The sequence below is a fragment of the Protobothrops mucrosquamatus genome, unplaced genomic scaffold (genome assembly GCF_001527695.2).
Source record: "Protobothrops mucrosquamatus isolate PMUCROS unplaced genomic scaffold, P.Mucros_1.0 scaffold2473, whole genome shotgun sequence".
Taxonomy (NCBI): domain Eukaryota; kingdom Metazoa; phylum Chordata; class Lepidosauria; order Squamata; family Viperidae; genus Protobothrops; species Protobothrops mucrosquamatus.
The window spans coordinates 145,982-161,160 of NW_015388543.1; the positions used below are offsets into that span (position 1 = coordinate 145,982).

Genomic DNA, 15,179 nt, shown 5'->3' on the forward strand with positions numbered 1-15,179 from the left:
AAAATGGTCATAAGCCACTTTTTTTCAGTGCCATTGCAACTCTGAATGGTCACCAGATGAACTGTTGTAAGTCGAGGACTACCTGTACTTATGATACCTAGATATGTGTCCAATGCAGAGCTGAGATTAGAGGAAGAGAGCTTCAGTAAGGAGGCTAGGATCTGGCAATCAACTTTTGATTTATAGGACTCAAGATTAACTTGGCCCCAATCAGTTTGATTTTAGATTGTGTTAGTGGATGCATAAGATAAGTAAAATACTGTCTGTTGCCTAGGGTACTGTTGATTTGGGGTCTGAATAAGGCCAAGGAAATAATTAGGCAATTATTGGATATACAGAAATACAAAATGAGCTATGCTGTATGGCAAAGTCTTTTGACCACTAAGATAATACAGAGGTTCCCACCTGTAAAATATTTGTATTCTGTCTTGTAGCTTCATTATAGGTGAGCATTTTCCAGAGCTTGCTTTAATGGTCTCTGATCAGTCATCCTGTAGGGCAAGTTCCAGAATATTCTAGCAGAGGCTATGAGCATGTAGACAGGCAGGATTGAATCCATGGAGCGTGTGCTTTTAGGCTGCATTTTTTTTCCTGATTTATAATACTGTAGATGCTCCAATATTTTTTTAAAAATATGGCTCATACTGAACAACGTTTCGTTAGCTACATTATAAAGGCTGATCCTGCTTAACAACTGCCCTGCTTAGCAATTGTTCAAAGTTATGATGATGCTGAAAAGGTAACTTTATGACCAGTTCTCACATTTACGATCATCACGGCTTCCCCATGGTCACAATCAGCAGTTGGACACGTCTCAACCTGCAGGAATTTACAATCATCACAGCTTCCTATGGTAACTTGATTGCTATTTGCATGCTTCACAACCGGTTTCAGACAAGAAGCCAATGGAGAAGTGGGCAGTAAATTCACAAGTCATGATCATGTGATGTCTCCCTTAATGACCCATAGTGACTCACTTAATGACCAACTGGGAAATGATGTCATGATGTGGGTCATGCTGTATGCTGTGACCTATGAGATGCAGGAAACAGCCAGCCTGTGAGTTATCTGGATCAGGAGGAATGTTAATTATTTTTAGCATCCCTGTCACTCCCAAAAGTTTTTTGGTTTAGATCAGGGGTGTCAAACTGCCCCCCACGGGCCGGATGCATCATAGCGAAACCACGCCCACCCCATTGCCGGCAATAGAAAAAAAGTTGCGATACATCGCGACACGTCACGTTGCGAATTTGTTACCCCTAGTCTAGATGATAAAGTATATGGTCACTCTAACTTTAGAGTAGAAATTATGTAAAATTTTTAAGCATTCGTTATAACTTGAGCAAATCAACCCACAGTGGCTTTCATAAACACATGAATGTTAGGGGCTTTTTGGAGCCTGACATAGATATAAAACATTGTTAGCCTGGGACATCTGCACAGTTGTCCTGTCTTGTTAGCAAAAGAATTAAGAAATCACCACCCTAGTGTATTTGGAAAGTAACATATTTTGCTAAATATCCACTTATCAAGAACCTTTTCTGTTGCTAAGCATATATTGTTATTGAAGTATATAAAGCAAGCATTGGGAGTGAAAGAAAAGACAAAATAAACCATTGTCCTCTTTCTTGACTGAAACAGTTATAACAAAATGGTATTGCTTTTCTTATTTTCTTATTTAGTCAGGCTAAAGAATACAATGGCTACAAGTTCATCAATCAACTTTTAAAAACTTTTACCTGTTACTATATAAAACTGACTCAAATGTAACTAAGGAAGAAACCAATCAATTCTTATATAACATAGCTCTTCCAAAGATTACACATGATCAAGCTTCCTATCTAGCTGTACCTTTATTTCTTCAGGAAATAACAGATTCCATTAAAATCATAAAAAGAAAAAAAGGTCCAGTCCTGATGGTTACTCCATTGAGTAATACATAACACATATTGATTTTTTTTGTCTGTTTCCTGACATTCAGTTTTTACTCATTATATTGGAAAATTAATCTTCTAATACTTTTTCATACAGGATATGTACTTTCTCTTCCCATAGTCATCATACTTTTTCTCTTGTTTCTTTCACTGCTTTTTCTTTTACTCCCATTTTTACCAAGATATTTCATACATTAAATCATATGGGAAAATTGTCACAAGACAATGAAAAATCTAAGATTCACACTCAGGAAACATCTAGAATATTATTTAATATTCTGTTTATCCAAATAAATGCTCATCTCCCTACTGAGTTTCATTTAACAAGAGGACTATTTATTTTACTAGGGAAAGAAACAGATCTGAGCTAGTGTCTGAGTTTGGTATTTCCAAAAAATGGAGAATTAAGATTTCTTTTATTTATCTATTTTCCAGAACTTTGGGAGAATCCATAGGACAAACTAAGACCAATCCATTATATTGTGAGAAATTTCTCCCACAACCAACCTTAAACTATATACAAATGTATACATGATTTGAACACAAGTTACATTCATGCTCCTCTCACACAGACTTTTAACTACCTTATGTGATGAAACCTTCTTGAAAACACCCGTCCATCCATCCACCCACCCTCCACCCATCCTCAAGTCTGTCAAAAACTCCTTGAAGATTACAATATCTTGTTAAATTGAACTGGTCCTAAAATATATTGTTTATTGTTTATTTATATTTATTGGCACCTAACTCCTGTGGACTCATATGCTTTCTGAATCTTCTCAGAGTCAATGGGACTACTAGTTTTTTTAGGGTTCATTTTAAACTGAAAACAGAGATGGGTATAATAGAAACCTTGTAGAATGGAGATGGATATAGCCATCTCTGGATAAAAATTCTGGGGAAAGATAGGGAAAGAGAAATTGGTGTCCGTCAAAGAGAACATGGCATCAAGCATCAAAATGTATAATTAGTTAATTGGTGGTGTTTTGACTGAAATAAACCTGTTTAAAAAGCCTTAAAAACAGGTAACATTATCACCAGACAAGGGAATAGGAAACCATCTTATATTAAGTATACTGCCTGCTTTGAATTATCTGCTTTAACCCAAAGAGGTATTCCAAGTCTAAGGCAAGGTTTCTACAGGGTCCCAACAGATAGTACCAATAAATATCCTTTAACAACTGCAGATGCCAGAGATTGAATCCAAGATAATCTGGATGCAGGGCAAAAGCTTTGTTCTTGAGATATGCTTCCTCCCTCCATATCAGATGCCATAGCAAACATCAACATGCAAAAGTCACAACTACTGTGTCATAAGGGTTCAATAGGCTTAATGTTGGCTGGGTTTAGAAGAAGGGTATTGAACTGGGATCTGGTTCATTGGCCAATACTTACATATTTAATCACATGGAAGTATAATATGTATTTTGCATTTATTTTTATTTCAAATCCATTACTAAGCAGGCACACTGACCAAAGAAATCTTATTCACCTGAAAATATTTTAGTAAAGAGCTAGAAAGCACCAAAATATTGACATATTTGGATACTTATGTAACCTTTTTGGATACCTATGTTGATTTCTATGTTGGTACAGACGAAGAACTACTAAAGGACATCTCTCTTCCTACATATTCATTTTTATGTATTCATTGGTCAATTGTGCTTCTCAGTTAACTGTTTCATCTAAGATAAAATTCATGATTTTTAAAGTAAATCCCACTGATTTTGAAGTCAAAGAGAATGTTTCAGTTCTTTCAAAAATTCAAGGATAAACCAAGATGAAAATTCAGACTTTCATTTTAGCATTGAATCACTGTATGTTACATTAAAAACACTTGGTTTATCTAACTGTATATCAATAATGGTTTAGCAGATATATTTACAGTGAGGTGTGCTTACTTCAAAGCAGTAATATAGAAATAAATACAATGAAAAACCCACTGAATCCTAGTGGGAGTAACATGTAATATGACATTCAACTCTTCTCCAATTTCATAGTTGAGGAAGTAATACTGAGCACAAGTACACCACCAAGAAAGTCCTCTGCTAATTTATGCTTTCAGGAAATTTAGTAACACCTCCTTGCCACCTAATCTCGTTCAATGAAAGACAAAGATGCCCATGAGGAAATTGCTAGGCTCATTGATTAAATTCTTCTAAATATTTTTTTTAGAAAATCATATGAGAAATTAGTCTACTACAGTCTATCATATTTATTTAGAAGGATGTGGGCTGGGCTCCACTATTCATAAAATAGTGAGTTGCTTTGCTTGGACATGTACACAGCTGTTCTACCATGTCCAAAGTGAATCTGAGTGATCTGAAGCAGGGGTCCCCAACCTCTGGGCCGTGGCCTGTTGGGAACTGGGCTGCGCAAGTGGCAGGCAAGCACGCAAAGCTGCATTTGTGCAAGCGATGCATGTGTGCAAAACCATCCCCTCTCCCCTCCCCACCACTGTTCCACAGAGCCGGAAAGATTGGAGACCGCTAATCTAAAGCATTATGAAGGTTAGAAAGGATGGTAAATTTACGATTTTGTTTTCTGATAAATGCCTATTTTTAAACTATCAGGTAGCAACTTTATAAAGAGGTTAGATCAGGTTAACCCAATTTCTACATCATCCTGGGAGAAACTCTACATAGTTTCCCACTTCCAGGAAAACAAAAGGACTGAAGCCAGGAGACACTGCTTTTCAATGCCATTGCTTCAGAACAGACTTACCACAGAGTTCAGAAGTAGCCTCATTCTTGATGGCTTTCAGAATGTTAAAGATGCAAAGTGTTCGTACTCTGTTAAATGAACTTTATCATCTTTGCCACCTCTTATTGTTTAAAATTTTTACTGTTGTTATTTATATTGTCAAATTTTGGTTGGTTTTTATGATACATTTGGTTTACATTAAAAAAGTGTATGTTTTAATGTCTTCAAATGGTGAATTTACAAGAGTGTGGTTAGATTTAATAGGCAAGCATTCTGGAAGTGTTAAGAAATATTCTCAAAATTTTAAATGGATCCACTGACTCAGAAACATTGCTTGCCTCTGGCAATAAAAACTGAATTAATTCATCAATGATAAGCTTTCTACTTTAAAGAATATGTTCATACACACAAAACAGGGGGACTTGAGTCTACACCTGCAGTGATTTCTGACCTTCTTCCAACTTCTTTAAATTTATCTTCATGTTAAAAAAATAAGAGGTAGACACAAGTTCAAGCAGTTACTGCCCCAGAATTAGTGATTCTGAGAGGGCTGTTAGCCACATTGGTTGAAGAATGATGGGGACTGCTATTCAGTGCTCTTGGGAAGAGTCATGAGATAGAAAAAGCTGTCGAAGACAGAAGCTGGAAAAAGATTAAGTTATGACTTGTTGGGCTTTTAAGGGAACTGCAAATACTTGTAACACAGAATTGATAGCAGTTTACACATTTGAGAGGTGCCTTGAAACTTCATTTCACCATGTTGTTGGATACCTCAACAATTCAATCTTCCTTTGAATAGAAAGCCTTCATGTGTCTAATTTTCACAAATATAGCAAGAATCTACAAAAATCAGGGTGACTGATCACATATGGAGTGTTGGCATGATCAGCCCTTTGAGGTAGGCCACATCAGGAAACAGACAAGAATTACAGAAATTACTTTATTGTTGGGAAAAAAACCTGAAAGCCTGTTGATGTTTCTTCCTACCCTCTCTTATACAAGAAAGGCTCAAGGTGGAGTTATTTTCAGTTTCTTTCTCTCACCTTCTCCTTTCCCAGGATTTCCTCTATTTTGCCTTAACTGATCCTCATCCCTTCTTTAAGGTGCTGCAGCTGCCAAAAAAAGCCAACTCAGTGCTGGGCTGCATTAACAGAGGGATAGAATCAAGATCACGCGAAGCATTAATACCACTCTACAATGCCTTGGTAAGGCCACACTTGGAATACTGCATCCAGTTTTGGTCACCACGATGTAAAAAAGATGTTGAGACTCTAGAAAGAGTACCGAGAAGAGCAACAAAGATGATTAGGGGACTGGAGGCTAAAACATATAAGGAACGGTTGCTGGAATTGGGTATGTCTACTTTAATGAAGAGAAGGATGAGGGGGGACATGATAGCAGTGTTCCAATATCTCAGGGGCTGCCACAAAGAAGAGGGAGTCCAGCTATTTTCCAAAGCTCTTGAAGGCAGGACAAGAAGCAATGGATGGAAACTAATCAAGGAGAGAAGCAACGTAGAACTAAGGAGTAACTTCCTGATAGTTAGAACAATTAACCAGTGGAACAACCTGCCTCCAGAAGCGGTGAATGCTCCAACACTGGAAGTTTTAAGAAGAGACTGGACAGCTATTTGTCCGAAATGGTATAGGGTTACCTGCCTGAGCAGGGGGTTGGACTTGATGACCTCCAAGGTCCCTTCCAACTTTATCATCATCATCATCATCATCATATTATTATTATTATTGTTGTTGTTGTTTTGTTATGGTTATATATATATATATATTCCTCTGCACAGTAATAATATAATGCAGATCATCCTAAAAACACTATTTTGAGATCTGAGTGGCAATATAGATAAAATAGAATGTGTGCAATCCTGAAATACTTCTTCAATTTTAATTCAGGAAAAATAAAGCGGTCTGTTACCAATAGTTTATAAAACACTAAAACACAGCATATCTCATTGTCTAAAAACTGTTTGGCAGATACTAGAGTTTGTTATAATACCTTATTATCTGATTTCCATTTAATAACCATAAAAAATGAAAATGGGAGCAACTAACAGAAACTATTTTAAAGAGCCACTGGCAGTGTGACTGTCTCTCGAATAAATCAATGCAAGCCTTCAAATTCAGCCAAACTACAAGTCACAGTATGAATTTTATTTTCCAAATAAAAATAACTGACTGCATTATGCACATAAAGTTGCACAATGCAAAATTAAATCTCTGGCAGGTAAAACGAGAACCCAGCACTCTTCCCATTGGCTGGATAAGGATAAAAGCACACACACCCATCTGTCTTCTGCCAACTTGCCTCTGCTCCAATTTGTTTAAAAAAATTTAAACCCGTTCAAAAGACACATAATTAAAGGTCTTATCTTTCTCTTTTCTCTGCCAAAAGTTATTAAAAACTTCATGGCCAAGTTAAACTTTCTTGGACTTCACTCAGGTTTTTAAATCATGAGTCAGAACTGGATAGGTTTAGCGAACATTTCCTCCATCCCCTAAATGAGTCAGAAGAAAAAGTAAGATAAAGAAAATCCAGTTTATTTCCATCTAAAAAGTTAAGTTCATCTATGTGCTCCTGTTCAAATCACTTTCTCTTCCCCTCCTACCCAGTTTTCCCCCAGAATTCTGTGTTTCAATGCCTAGAACCGAAACCTTTTCTCTAAAGAACAAAGTCAGGTCACAACAGAACGATGACTGCCATGCCATGTCCTCCCACAGAAGTGATGCCCTCTGCCTTATCCATGTAATCATTAAATCCCCAGATACGCCTTATTTGATAGGGATCTGGAAAGCCTACTGAAATCCCGTTAGTGGCCTCATGTTCTCAAGAGATAAAATTAAAAAACTTCCCATCAGCCTTGCCAGGCATTCTTTAGAAAGAGAAAAGCCCTTGTCATTAGGTCAGTGGCTGGTTCTGTTATCCCAAACACTGAGCCTCCTTCATGCAATGCCTTCTTGAAAACATGCTTCTGCGGGATTTTTTCTGTAAAGGCCAGCAATATGTAGCCTTGTAGGAACCCCATGGACTAAATTTTTTTTTTTTTATTGTGGGCACAGAACATGATTCTATAAGGAGCTGGATTATCAGGAGAATTTCCAGTTCCATTCAATGTAGTAGACAATTGATTGGCCATTCATTGGAGACAATGTACGTTTAAAGGCTTGAATACGAGGTGCATATAGGACTTCCAAAGGCTGCTTTAATGCTCTCTAGAATGGTCTTCTCCTCAGAGCTTCTCTCCAGCTGCGTTGACTCACAACCCTCATCATCCCTAACTATACTAAAAGGAAGGTGAAAGAAATATTAGTTAAATGCAGGGGAAGGTGGAGAGGCTGCTCTTCTCCTTTGATGCCATTCTAAAAATCCTATTGTGCTCTTATACTACCACCTGAGATCCAGTCTGCCAAAATAATGTTTTTAAAAACTTTCTAAAAATATTTGTTTAAATTACTCAAGCTTCTGTGAATGTTTAAAAAAATGATCATGAAAACTGTGTGTGTGGTGTGTGCGTGTGTGTGAGAGACAGAGAAGTGTTTACATTGTCTGATACATTATTTTTAATAGGCATACATTAAGCAATTTCCTTGCTTAAGGCCAGTCTTGTTAATTCCAGTTGTAAACTTTTATACTATGTTAAGCACAGTATTTCAGAAAAGTATTTCTAGCAATCGGGATGACATTTATGCTTTATGAATTAGTTAAGGTAATAATGAAATAGAAGTTTGCTGCCCTTATATAACACGTTACAAAAAAGCATAGCAGTGCACTTCATTGCTATACAGGTAGTCCTGGAGTTATAACCATTTAACAAACGTTCGAAGTTATGACTGCGATGAAAGAAATGATGTACGACTGTCGCAGTGTCCCTACGGTCGAATAATTGCAATTGGGGTGCTTGGCAACCAGCATGTTTTTATGATGATTGCAGTGTCCCGGGCTCCTGTCATCATGATTTGCAAACTTCCCAGCTGGCTTCTGACAAGCAAAATCAATGGAGGAAGATGGATTTGCTTAACACCCCATGATTTGCTTAATTACTATGGCAAATAAATAAATAAATAAATAAATAAATAAATCAAGTGGGGTCACCCGATCACTTACTTAATGATTGCATCACTTAGTGATGGAAATTCCAGTCCCAATTATGACCGGAACCGAGGACCACCTCTACACACTCTATGGATTCTTCAAGAGAACAAAGTAAGGCATACCAGCTAAACCAGTGATGGTGAATCTTTCGGCTCAGCGTGTCAAAAATTTATTAAATATCTAACTTGACATTGCTGGCATGTCTCTCTCTCTCTTTCTCCCTCTCTCTCACACACATACACACACATATCAACAAAAGAGAAACAATTCTCTATTCCCCCGTCTGAAATCTAGGCCACGCTGAATAGTGGCAGTCAACAGCAGCACTGAGGCTGGGTCTGAAGTCAAGGTTGGAGATTTGACTTTGACATCACTGATGTCACTCAAAATGTGTATAATCCTTTGGGATCGGTACAACTGCCCCATGGCCCAGCACTCCCCACTTATATTCAGATGGTGTTCTCTTTTTGTTGACAGGTCCTTGCGGCCTACTACCTGAAGTTCCTCTGGGGTTGCACAAGGCCTTTGTTCTTGACGTGGCTTCATAGACTGCTTTTTTTATGACCTCCGTACCCTCCAAAAAACACCCTGTTCTCCTGCAATTTTGGGAGGGTTCAGAGGCTGCCCCAGAACACAGCCTATTCTCACATGCTCTCCACAGCCTCTGAAAAACATGCCCCATTCTCACATGTCCAATTCTTGTACAATTTCTGAGGCACCAGTGCCCACATGAGAGCATATCCCATTTTCTTGCAGCCTCCAAAAATCACACAAGAACAGGGCATGCTTTCAAGAAATAGTTGTTGGGTGTTGGTGAATATTGGCATGTCACCCAAAATGTTGTTAGCACGTCATCTTTGACACACGTGTCATAGGTTTGCCATCACTGAACTAAACAGACACTGCCTGCTCCGGAAAAACTCACTATCCCTTCATCTAAACTAGGCTTGAAGTTTCTCCAGGAAATATATGCCTCTTCCCTATTATTGTATTGGTCCCAAGTGGCATTTTTAAAGCATTCTGAAAGCATATTAAATTACTTTCAATCAGCTAGCCTTATAAATTAAATTAATGATTAAAGACATTTAAACAAAATGTTTCCTCAACTCTGTCCTACAGAATAGCTCTTTGAACATGAAAACACAACACAGTAAATATGGGAAAGTCTCTCCAAATTTAATCTTTGCAACAATTCAGTGTGATGTGTTGGTCTGAGAGAATATGACTACTAGCTCAAAGTCACCACTGACCTCTGCAACTGAGTGGGCACTTGATCTATCTCCAATGCCTTAACTACTATACTACACTGGCAATCTGTGCTGTATACATGATATTTAAAGTACATTTATGAGCCACGTTGAGAAAAGCTGTGGGACTTCCTTTTGGCAGTTACCGACTTAACAATCTCTTTGTATTGCTAGGATATTTTGATCAATGAAGGGATCAGATATTGAAGGAAGAGAGTTGTGTTAGTCTATGGTAGCCCAATATCAGAAGAAAGCTAGTAGCACCTTTCAGATTAACAAATTTTATTAAGAGATATAAGCTTTTGTAAGCTATGACTCTCTTCACCAGATGCAATATAATGAAAGGGTGATAATACACAAGCAATTTTTCACCCAATTGATCAGCAATACCCCTCTGACTCATTCCAATTTAAATCTGACATCAATCTAGCCACTCCATTGCATCTGATGAAGTGAGCTATAGTTCACAGATCTTATGCTTCAATAACATGAGAAAACCTTAGTTTGAAAATGTACTGCCAGATCCCTGCTTATTGAAGGGATCAAGCTATATAGGACTTATCCAATTTAATTAATAATGACTGCTTCAGCACTTTCGACTAACTTTGTTTAACTATGGTATGTTGAATAATATGTAATTAATACATTCAAATTCTATAATATAATAAACCAAACACTCTTCCCAGATTATAGCTTGCAATATGTCTTAATGTCTTGCATTAAAAGAGGACATGTCAATCATGATTAATACATTCTCCATACATCTATTTTCATCACTATCTGCTGTCTGCTTTTCCTTCATTGGGGTTTCAGCTGTAAGCTGACAACTATGTTTCTGACTAATGGTTTTCTTATGTATACATATGCACACATCTCTACAAAAGAGTATGGATTTTAAAATAGAAGAAAAGCAACTACAAAACAATGTAAAATAGCATAAAACAATCATTTGATTATTGAAATGCAGGAATACTGCATAGGAAACAGAACTATTCTAGCTAACTTGCTATTATCAATAGAAGGGAATATTTGTAGCTCAGGATTGAATTGTGAGGTCCTTGGTGTTTTCTGAGCTTGGTTGTTTTCTTGCAGACACTTCATTATCAAACTAGGTAACATCATCAGTGCTAAAAGGGAGAGGGGCTTGCTCTGTCAGCGTTCATGGGAATGGTCTTGGTGGTTCCTTGACTGGGCTGTGGTTTACCATTAGCCTGTTTGTCTGAGTTAGTAGTTTCTTGATTAAGGTATTGTTATTATGTATGATTATGCCAACCTAGACTGTTTAGGCATTATGGAAGATGCGATCCAACAAATCCAGAGGCACTAGATTGGAGAAACCTAGTCTACGTTAATAAGCAGTGACTCTGGTGACCTTCATACTCATACTTGAACATGCGAGAGTTGATTATGGGAACATACTGCATGCAACACATCTACAGCTTTTCTCTGTGTAGCTGTCTGAATACATGTACAAGCAAACTGTCAATTTGAGTGTTTCAAGCAATTGCCTTCAAGAAAGATTAATGAATATCAGTCTCCCTGTTGGCAGGGTGCCAGCTCAATAGTCTGAGAAAGAGCTAAATATATGGATTCCTGCCCATGTAATATTTTTTATATTTAACTTATGACCGTCAAGTCACACCTGAAGAGCAACTCTGGGAAATTAAGTGGGGAAAAAATTCTAACAAACTATTTTAAGTATGTGCTGCCCTCCAGAGGAAAGAAATTGTTAAGATTCTAGAATGAACATTGTATCTGCTTCACATGGTTTTACAGTCCTTTTTTCACAAAAGTTTATGAGTTTTAGGATATGACAATAATGTTTATTTTGACTTCAAAGGCAGAGACCTAAATTCCTCTCCTCTTGTCTGTGAATCTCACTAATATCCACGAACTTATTATCTGCTCAACGATAAAAGGAGATGTCTTATGTCCCGCCCAAATTATATGAAAGATTGGAATGCTTAGACCAGGCATGTCAAACTTGCGACGTCACATGACGTTGCGCAACGTATCGGGTCGGTTTTGCCATTGCCGGCAATGGGGTGGGTGCGGCTTCCACGTGACGTGTCCAGCCCTTGGGCCGGCAGTTTGACACCCCTGGCTTAGACTTTCTAGGGATTTTTCAGAATTTCTTAAATGTTTTATATTTTAATTAGGTAACATTAACCAATTGGACTGCACCACTACCCACCATCAACTCCAAATCACTTAACAACTACTTAAAACCCAACCTCCCTTTTTAAAAATGTTCCTTAGCAATGAAAATCAATACATTTTATCTATTTAGTCTATAATTTGCTACTTTATTATTATTCCATAAAGTTACCTACAGATATATTCCAGAAAAGTTACATTTAATCAGAAGTACTTGGTGAAGGAGTTAACCAAAAGCAATTCCAGGCAGCTGGTTTGCTTTACCTTTGCAAAACATACTGTATATTGAGCCATCTTCAACAGATGTTATAGTTACTAAAGCTAATGCTGCTTTCTACCAATTTTCCTAAGATAAAAATCACTCAAGATGGCCTTCAATTAATTCAATTTCCTCATGGTCTTATTTTAAAATGAGCAATACATTGGTTACTTTTTAACTGTTGAGGCTGATGCTGGTAGCAAGTTCCACATTTTTGTTATATTATCATAAAGGACATGTATCATTTCTTGAGTAGATGCTATCCTGACTTAATTATTTGGCAATTTTTATCTGCTCATAATTCATAAAACATTTCATTTCCCCAACTTTTGTCTTGATTCTCATTCTCCCTCTTGAATAAGCAATAGTAGAGACAAGAAAACTGAATTAGTCAGCAGGAACAGATTTCGGCACAAGCTTTTGATCCTTTTTTAGTAGTCTTTGATTCATTAACAGTACAACAGCTTCCATAGTCAGTCACTGTATCACTGTTGGTCTCAATGATTTTTATAATATTTTTTCAAAATATTTTAACCCTCACCAGAAAATTTTAAAGACATCAGGGTAATTTTAATTGTGAACATCCATATGATGCAACTCTCAGGTACAATAAACAGATTAACATAGAAAACTAATCAATACACCAAAGTATCTGCTGCATAAGGTACTTACTTGACTGCTTCTGCTACACTGTTAGAAGTATGACCTGATAAAGCATCATGCAAATTACGGATAAAGTAATCTCTGTATTCTTCTGGAAGAGCCATGAATGTTCCACCCATCACAATGAATTCCACTTTGTCGATGCTGTGGCCCAGCTGCTTCAGCTGTAAAAATAAGATCAGTCTTTTGAACCATGCCAAAATCTACCACATATTTTTAAATCTGTTTAAAATATATAAAATATATTTATATATGTTTTATATATATTTAAAATATTTCAAGTGAGGTTACTTCACAGCTTTGTATAAAACAAGCATTATAGTATTAGCAGTTTTATTTTAGATTCCTCACTGAGTGTCCTTCAACATCAAGTAACAAAGTTATATTGAGCTATCCATTTAACTCACAAGCCTTCTTTCTTAATAACCCCTGAAGTTTGGAATTCTCTCCCCTGGAGTTCTACTAATGCCTATGTTATGGCTCTCCTTAATCTCTAGCCATTAATGTTCTAGGATATTCCAAGAATATGGAAGGATAGGGTAGAATATTTAGAGTACTCTTGCTTTCCTCACCCCAAGGTTTTCATAAAAATTTATATTCATTCATTTATTTATTTTGAATAGTATTTGGAAACTTGTAGAGGAAGTCTACTTTCTCAACCTGTAAGGGAGTTGTTGGCAGGTGATATAAATAATATTTGGCTAAAAAAATAAATGGTCTAATTCAGTGTAAGATAACTTTTTGAATGAAATAACATGGTGGAGAATGCTTAACACCTGGCACAAGAGCTCTGCAGATCACCATTCAAGAAGTTAACTTATAAAGTCCAAGCAGCATAGGTCATATTACTGGGATCTCTTTCCCTCTTGAAGATTGTAATCTTTTCAATGAAAAAGGTTCAGAGTTTGGTGCACATTTTTAATCTAGCTCAAATAATTTACTGCAGTAGCTGAGAGTAATTGTCAGGACTGCCATCCTGCTACAGCCATGCTTTGCCAGATGCCAGTCTGCCATAGGCAATGGGGGGAGGGAGCTGCGGGGAGGTAGAAGGGAGGCTGGGATAAGGAGGAATCAAAACTACTCTTTGGGCCATTCTGTGAGAGCTGCTGGCAGTTCCAAGATCATGCAATGGAATGTGATGCCATCCATCTTGCCAAGCCAGGGATTGTTACCACAACAATTTGTTTGAATGTAATTGAACAGTTAAAGATAAGTTGGAAGAAGGGAAACGTTTATCAGATGCTTTGGGAGTGAAACTTCAGATCCAGCTTTGCCTTACTGTAATCATTTGGCATTTAGCATATTTTCCTTTTGGTTCAGTTTTCATTTTTACTGATGCTTTTCTATGTGAAAGAATCTTTTGCTAATTGGTTAATCTCCATGAATGCTAAATTGGTTTTAATAAATATATTTATTTAAGATCATGGACACAATTGAAGACCAAGCTTCACATTTAGCTACCAAAGAATTAAATTGCTTTATTTTTATCCCACCATCATCCCATTCTCCCACCATAATAAATCCTTACTTGTTCAACTCTGTGTCTGGTCTGGAGATAAGGATCATATCTGGCACGTATGGCTCTCATAGATGTTGGCTACAAGAAATCAAAACAATATTCCTTAGGAAACCACTAGCAAGTTTGTTTTAAAGCGTCTATACTTCACACTCCTCTCACTTCATATACAAATGATCAAGATCAAATTACCTTATAGTACTTCAGACCAATTATGTAAGGATTTATTTTATTTAATTTATTTAATTTAATTTATATGCCGCCCTTCTCCCGACGGGACTCAGGGCGGCGCACAACATACTTAAAAACCAAAACATATATACAATCCCCCCCTTAAAACCGAATTAAACCAAATTTAGAGTTGCGTCTTTCAAATTCCTAAAAAACCCAGTATAAAATTCACCCTAGGTCAGGTCCGCTTGCTGAAAGAGCCATGTCTTGAGGGCGCGACGGAAGGTAAGGAGATCCGGAATTATCCGAATCTCGGGGGGTAGTTCGTTCCAGAGGGTGGGGGCACCCACAGAGAAGGCCCTCCCCCTGGGGGTCGCCAGCCGGCACTGCTTGGCCGACGGCACCCTGAGGAGACCCACTCTGTGGGA

The 15,179-nt window shown here is 37.4% G+C and overlaps 1 protein-coding gene across 1 annotated transcript in view; it reads right to left on the minus strand.

The window, feature by feature from the left end:
• ELP3 (elongator acetyltransferase complex subunit 3) overlaps positions 1-15,179 on the minus strand; it is a 93,593-nt gene that overhangs the window by 71,727 nt on the left and 6,687 nt on the right. Inside the window, exons 5-6 of the mRNA XM_015825066.1 lie at positions 14,593-14,661; positions 13,074-13,228 (exon numbers count right to left, since the gene is read on the minus strand). Coding sequence (XP_015680552.1) covers positions 13,074-13,228; positions 14,593-14,661 — 224 coding nt within the window. The remainder of the gene's footprint in view (positions 1-13,073; positions 13,229-14,592; positions 14,662-15,179) is intronic.